Source organism: Dendropsophus ebraccatus, chromosome 7 (assembly GCF_027789765.1).
Source record: "Dendropsophus ebraccatus isolate aDenEbr1 chromosome 7, aDenEbr1.pat, whole genome shotgun sequence".
NCBI classification, from domain to species: domain Eukaryota; kingdom Metazoa; phylum Chordata; class Amphibia; order Anura; family Hylidae; genus Dendropsophus; species Dendropsophus ebraccatus.
Window position 1 is genome coordinate 105,107,415 of NC_091460.1, and position 6,835 is coordinate 105,114,249.

The 6,835-nt window shown below is 44.1% G+C and overlaps 1 protein-coding gene across 1 annotated transcript; it reads left to right on the forward strand.

Annotated features, from left to right (window-relative positions):
• Positions 1–575: 575 nt before the first annotated feature.
• On the forward strand, positions 576–4,451 carry METTL18 (methyltransferase 18, RPL3 N3(tau)-histidine). The gene is made up of 2 exons (XM_069976687.1): positions 576–650; positions 3,288–4,451. The coding sequence occupies exon 2, from the start codon at positions 3,352–3,354 to the stop codon at positions 4,402–4,404; it is 1,053 nt and encodes a 350-aa protein (XP_069832788.1). The 5' UTR covers positions 576–650; positions 3,288–3,351; the 3' UTR covers positions 4,405–4,451.
• The last annotated feature ends 2,384 nt before the right edge of the window (positions 4,452–6,835 follow it).

Below are 6,835 nucleotides of genomic sequence, written 5' to 3' on the forward strand. Positions count from 1 at the left end.
ACTGGTGTGTGGGTCTGTATACAGGAGGAGAGGACTGCTGTGTGTGGGGTCTGTATACAGAGGAGAGGACTGGTGTGTGGGGTCTGTATACAGGAGGAGAGGACTGGTGTGTGTGTGGGGTCTGTATACAGAGGAGAGGACTGGTGTGTGTGGGGTCTGTATACAGAGGAGAGGACTGGTGTGTGAGGGGTCTGTATACAGGAGGAGAGGACTGGTGTGTGTGGGGTCTGTATACAGAGGAGAGGACTGCTGTGTGTGGGGTCTGTATAAAGACACACACCAGTCCTCTCCCCCTGTATACAGACCCCACACACCAGTCCCCTCCTCCTGTATACAGACCCCACACACCAGTCCCCTCCTCCTGTATACAGACCCCACACACATCAGTCTTCTCCCCCTGTATACAGACCCCACACACATCAGTCTTCTCCCCCTGTATCCCTGAATGGTGCAGCAGAGCAGATCACTGCTTCCTACTTCCTGCTTGTAAGGTCAACACAACTCCGCCCCTCCTGGTGACATCACAAAGGAGAGGATACACTCTAGCATCTACCCTTCCCCTTCCTGCAAGTGCAAGGGATTCTGGGAGTTGTAGTCTTATATCTTTCTCTTCTCGAATCCAACATGTGACTGCAGCAGCTGTAGTTCAGGTAAGTGGTTTATTCGGTGATCAGCAGATCTGCCTCTCATCTTACCTTTCTGTGATGCTGTGTTAGAAACCTAGTAACACATAGAGGATCTGCTGCAGATTGGTGGAATCACACCTACAGGATCTGCTGCAGATTGATGCATTTAGTTACATTGATCCTGTATGTGTGATGGATCCTTAGGTCCTATTCACACATCAGTAACCCTGTCTGTAATTGTGAACCCACAACTGCGGACAAGATTTTGAATGTGTTTCAGTAACTGTCCGCATTTGCAGGGACCCCTGTCATATAGGTGACATGGATGCACAGTGACTTTCTTTTTTTTTGTGACACGGAACATGACCCCAAAACGCTTCTATAACACCTACAGATGAGTGTATGGGGCCATAGAAATCAATGAGTCTGCATGTGTGAAATCATTCGTAAAAGGAGCCATATGGTCACATGGTTCATTCGGATATAACAATTCTTAGGATCCAACTTGCACCACATGATGGAATAATATGCACATTTGGCTCTATTATACAGTAAGAAACCAGACACTTTCTAGAGCAACACAGAGGCGGATTAAATGTACCCTGGGCCCCGGGCTGTCCACCCAACCTGGTCCCCTCTTCCCTCTTCCCCACTTATAGATGGTCCCCCTCTTCCCCCCTTATAGATGGTCCCCCTCTTTTCCCCCTTATAGATGGTCCCCCTCATAGATGGTCCCCCTCTTTCCCCCCTTTTAGATGGTCCCCCTCTTTCCCCCCTTTTAGATGGTCCCCCTCTTTCCCCCCCTTTATAGATGGTCCCCCTCTTCCCCCTTTATAGATGGTCCCCCTCTTCCCCCTTTATAGATGGTCCCCCTCTTCCCCCTTTATAGATGGTCCCCCTCTTTCCCCCTTATTGATGGTCCCCCTCTTCCCCCCTTATAGATGGTCCCCCCTCTTTCCCCCCCCCTTATAGATGGCCCCCCTCTTCCCCCTCTTATAGATGGTCCCCCTCTTCCCCCCCCTTATAGATGGTCCCCCTCTTCCCCCCCCTTATAGATGGCCCCCCTCTTCCCCCCCCCCCTTACAGATGGCCCCCCTCTTCCCCCCCTGTGCACAGCAGTTAACACAAAGAACAAAACACAACTCACCTGACGTCCGTTCCCCTGTCGAGCCTCTCGTTTCCTGGTCTGTCCCCGGCAGATGCGCGGCTGCCGGGGGTGTCCCGTCCTATCCCCGGCATCAGAGAGCTCCCCGTGCAACGGAAGTCACAGCCACAGGAGCACGGGGACAGTAAGAGCCGGACTCAAGCGAGTGCAGTGGCGGATTATAATGTGGGCGGAGTGGCATGGGCCCCCACGGAGCCTCGGGCCCCGGCGGCCGTCCAGACCGCCCACATTATAATCTGCCACTGGAGCAACATAGATTATTAATGCAAATTTAAATCCTAGGTCAAAAAAGGGATATGTAAGGGGCAAAGAGGGACAAAAGGACTTGGCTCAAAAGTAGAGACTGTCCCTCCAAAAGAGGGACACTTGGGAGGTATGCAGGAGGTACAGAAACACATGTTGGATAAGACTGATCTGGAGGAAGAACACATTGTGAGACGATCGGAAGTGCTTGCAGGTGACATCTAATGATCAGTAATGGTGCGTTTACACAGAGAAAGATCTTTAAAGCCAGAGTCAGTAACAGACTATAAACAGGGATCAGGTCATAAAGGAAAGACTGAAATTTCTCAAATCCATTCCTGGCTTTGGCTTAAAAAATCTGTTAGATAAATCTCTCTGTGTAAACGCACCATAAGAATCAGTGATGTGGAGGCTAGGGCCATTTACACGGCCATTTAACACTATCTACGGTCAGAATGAATGATCATGACAGCCGTTGTTTGTACAGCGTGTGAACATAGCTTAACACACCTTAATAAATGTCCCTCTTTGTGTATGTTTTTGAACAATAAAGAGGTTATCCAGCGTTAGAAAAACAGGGCCACTTTCTTCCAGAGACAGCACCACTCTCGACTCCAATATGGCTGTGGGTTTTTTGCAACTCAGTTTCATTCATGTGAATGGGACTTAATTACAAATCACACCTGAACTGGAGACAAGAGTCGTGTTGGAAGAAAAAGGCCATGTTTTTGTAATGCTGGATAACCCCTTAAAGGGTATATTCACTGAATGTTTTTTGAGGTAAAAATACTGCAGAATTCTGATAACATTGTATTATGTAAAAAAACAAAAAAAGGTCAATATTAGAGATGAGCGAACCTGGAGCATGCTCAAGTCCATCCGAACCCAAACTTTTGGCATTTGATTAGCGGTGGCTGCTGAAGTTGGATAATGCCTTAAGGCTATGTGGAAAACATGGATATAGTCATTGGCTGTATCCATGTTTTCCAGACAACCTTACAGCTTTATCCAAGTTCAGCAGCCCCCGCTAATCAAATGCCGAAAGTTCGGGTTCGGATGGACTTGAACTCGAACCCGAACCCGGTTCGCTCATCTCTAGTCAATATTTATGTCCATAATGATTAAAATAGAGCCGTATTTTTTTCTGAAAAAAAAACAAAAACGCGTGAACATAGGACTGCTTTGATATTATTGACTTTATTGTCAATCTGTATTGTAAAGTATGTCATTAAATTTACTTCCTGTTTCTGTAGGACGGCAGATGTTGGACACGGAAGGGCTCACCTAATTCCATTTGGAGACATCCTGTATAGTACAATGTCATTTCAGTTTAATTTCAACATTGAAGAGACGGAAAGCAGTGCTGGTGAATGCGAAATAAGCCTTTCAAAGAGCACACCGATCATAGAAACCAAAGACGTACAACCAAAGGGGTTCAATGACCTCCATGGATCAAGCCAAAAACAGTGCATGGAAAAAAATGAACATGGAAACCACGGCACTCATCCTACAGATGGTGATAAAACAGTATTGTGCAAACCAGCTGTTGAGCACCAAATCCCTGAAGATGTTAGTGGGGCGTTAGAGAATAAGGTTGTGGAGAGCAGCTTGGGCCTCCGGTATGTCAATGTTTCTGTTGTAGAGATGACCTTGTCTCATTCAGATATATGGAGTGAGTGCGTAGTCAAGAAATCCATTACATCCAACTCTGATCTAATTTCTGGTGTGTATGAAGGAGGAATGAAAATCTGGGAGTGCACCTTCGACCTTATAAGATACTTGGAAGACGAAGGCGTTAACTTTGAAGATAAATGTGTTTTGGATCTTGGTTGTGGCGCCGGATTATTAGGGATATTCTCCTTGACACAGAAAGCCAAGGTCGTTCATTTTCAAGACTACAACAGCACAGTAATCGAAGAGATCACCATTCCCAATGCACTGGTGAACTGTGATAGCGACAATTCAGCCAATAATATTGACGATGAACCTTGTGGGAAAAAAACAAAAAAATCTGCTGTGAAGCCTGAACTGTTAACCAAGTGTCGCTTTTTTTCTGGGGAGTGGTCTCATTTTACTCAGTTAATGCAAAATCAAGTGCCTCCTATGAAATATGATATTATTCTCACATCCGAGACCATATACAATCCTACATACTACAATGCATTGCACGAGGTCTTGCAGAATTTATTGGTTAATGATGGAATTGTCTACCTGGCTAGCAAATCCCATTACTTTGGGGTTGGAGGGGGTGTTCATCTTTTTGAGAACTTTATTAAAGAGAGTAAAGTGTTTAATGTTCATACTCTGAAAGTCCACAACGATGGGCTTCAGAGAATGCTCCTCAGCTTAGCCTTTAAAAATCATAATTGATATTTGCATTGTGTATAAAACAATAAAAAATATACTTTATATTATAAGGCTGTTTACATCCATTGTAAATATTTAGTTTGATGACTTTATGGAATTTATTAAATTGTGTGTCCCAGAATTTAATCGATGTTAGGTTGAGGTCACAAAGAGTATAGTCACAATGGTCAGTATTTGTAGTCAAAACCAATAGTGGAACTGACACAGGGAAAAACAAGAATCTGACCCACTCCTGGTTTTGGCTGCAAATACTGATGAAAATACTATCTGTGAAGCCAGCCTAAGGCTTACTTCCCACACAGTATTTTTGCTCAGTATTTTGCAACCTAAGGCTGGGTTCACACGCTGTAACTGTGCGGCTGTATTTTTTATGCGGCTGTAAATGTGCGGGTGAAACTACGGCCGTGGGAAAAAATAGACATGCGGCTCAAAACATACGGTCATTTACTTGGAAATCTGGTTCAACTGAAAATAACAAATAAAATCTTAAGAAAGTGATGCAAACACCTCTGGATGCATCTGGGAAAGCAGGGAAACAGTTTACATGAATTGCTATTACCGGGGTTTGCGATCCTCTGCACTATAGCCGATGTCTCTCATGGTTAATATATTGAATTAATAAAACACATTTTCTTTCTAATAAAGTCCCTTTTATTGTTCAATAATTAAATGTAAACGATTCCATCATTTTGCAATTAAATATACTGTTAAAATAAATATATATATAAATAAATGTATATTTATATATATATTTATTTTTTGACAGTATATTTAATTGCACAATGATGGATTCGTTAGAATTAAATTATTGACCAACGAAACTGAATTTATTTAAACGAAAATGTGTTTTCTTAATTAAATATTAATTAGTACAGGAAACTCCATAAGCCGGTAATTCATATGCCGGCAATAGAGCATTCTGTACTAATCATCACTTAACTTTAATGAAAACATCAAATGTTTCTTCTAATTATGTTATCACAATAGCATTATTAGAAGAAAAATTTAGAATTATATGTGCGCTCAGCTGATTGGCTGTTCGGCTGAGCGCACATATAATGAGCCGGTCCGCAGTACAGTGACTTCATTGTGCTGCGGACCAGCGAAGAGGACACATCGGGGTGAGTATAGAGCTCTCCCCACCCCCTCCCCGGCACTGCACCCCTCCCAGCAAGGAAGGGGGGTCACTTAACCCCTTCCTTGCTGGGATGGGTGCAGTCTGACATCAGTCTGGCCCTCAGGGGGTTAAGGGGGATGCAATACATCCTCCCTTAACCCCTTGGGGTCAGACTGTAAGCAGCGATCTGTAAAGATGCTGCATACTATAAGGTGCACAACACCGCTCACAATGATGGGTGTTGTGCTCCTGTTTGTGTGTTTTTTGTGTGTTTCTCCCTTTTGTTTTTCAGATATCGGTATCCTGTGGATTACGTCGGATTCCATGGACTACGTCGATGACCAGCGTTTTTTTAATGTTTTTTTTAATAAAATGGTCAATGAGGGGTGTGGGGGTGTTTTATTTGAATAAAAAAATTTGTAAACTTGTGTCTTGTCTTTATTTCTTTACTTTATAGACTTAGTAGTGGAAGCCGTCTAATAGACGGAATCCATTACTAAGTTGGGGCCTAGTGTTAGCCGGTATAAAATGGCTAACACTAACCCCACATTATTACCCCAGTACCCAATGCCACCAGGGGTACTGGGAAGAGCCGGGTGCCAGTGGTCCCGGAGCGTCAAAATTGGCTCTCCTGGACCGGGCGGCAGCAGGCTGGTAAGATTTAGGCTGGGGAGGGCCTAAAACAATGGCTCTTTCCACCCTGGTGTTACCAGGCTGCTGTCGTTTGGTTTTTAACACGGCTGGTTATAAAAATAGGGGGGACCCTATGCGTTTTTTTTTTAAATAAATAAATAATTAAAAAAAAACGCATAGGGTCCCTCCTATTTTTATAACCAGCCGGGTTAAAAACCAAACGACAGCAGCCTGGTAACACCAGGGTGGGAAGAGCCATTGGTTTAGGCCCTCCCCAGCCTAAATCTTACCAGCCTGCTGCCGCCCGGTCCAGGAGCGCCAATATTGACGCTCCGGGACCACTGGCACCCGGCTCTTCCCAGTACCCCTGGTGGCATTGGGTACTGGGGTAATAATAGGGGGTTAGTGTTAGCCATTTTATACCGGCTAACACTAGGCCCCGACTTAGTAATGGATTCCGTCTATTAGACGGCTTCCACTACTAAGTCTATAAAGTAAAGAAATAAAGACAAGACACAAGTTTACAAATTTTTTTATTCAAATAAAAACACCCCCACACCCCTCATTGACCATTTTATTAAAAAAAACATTAAAAAAACGCTGGTCATCGACGTAGTCCATGGAATCCGACGTAATCCACAGGATACCGATATCTGAAAAACAAAAAGGGAGAAACACACAAAA

Bases quoted from the DNA above. Each gene is read 5' to 3' on its own strand.
- METTL18 (XM_069976687.1), top strand. From the start codon at position 3,352: ATGTCATTTCAGTTTAATTTCAACATTGAAGAGACGGAAAGCAGTGCT.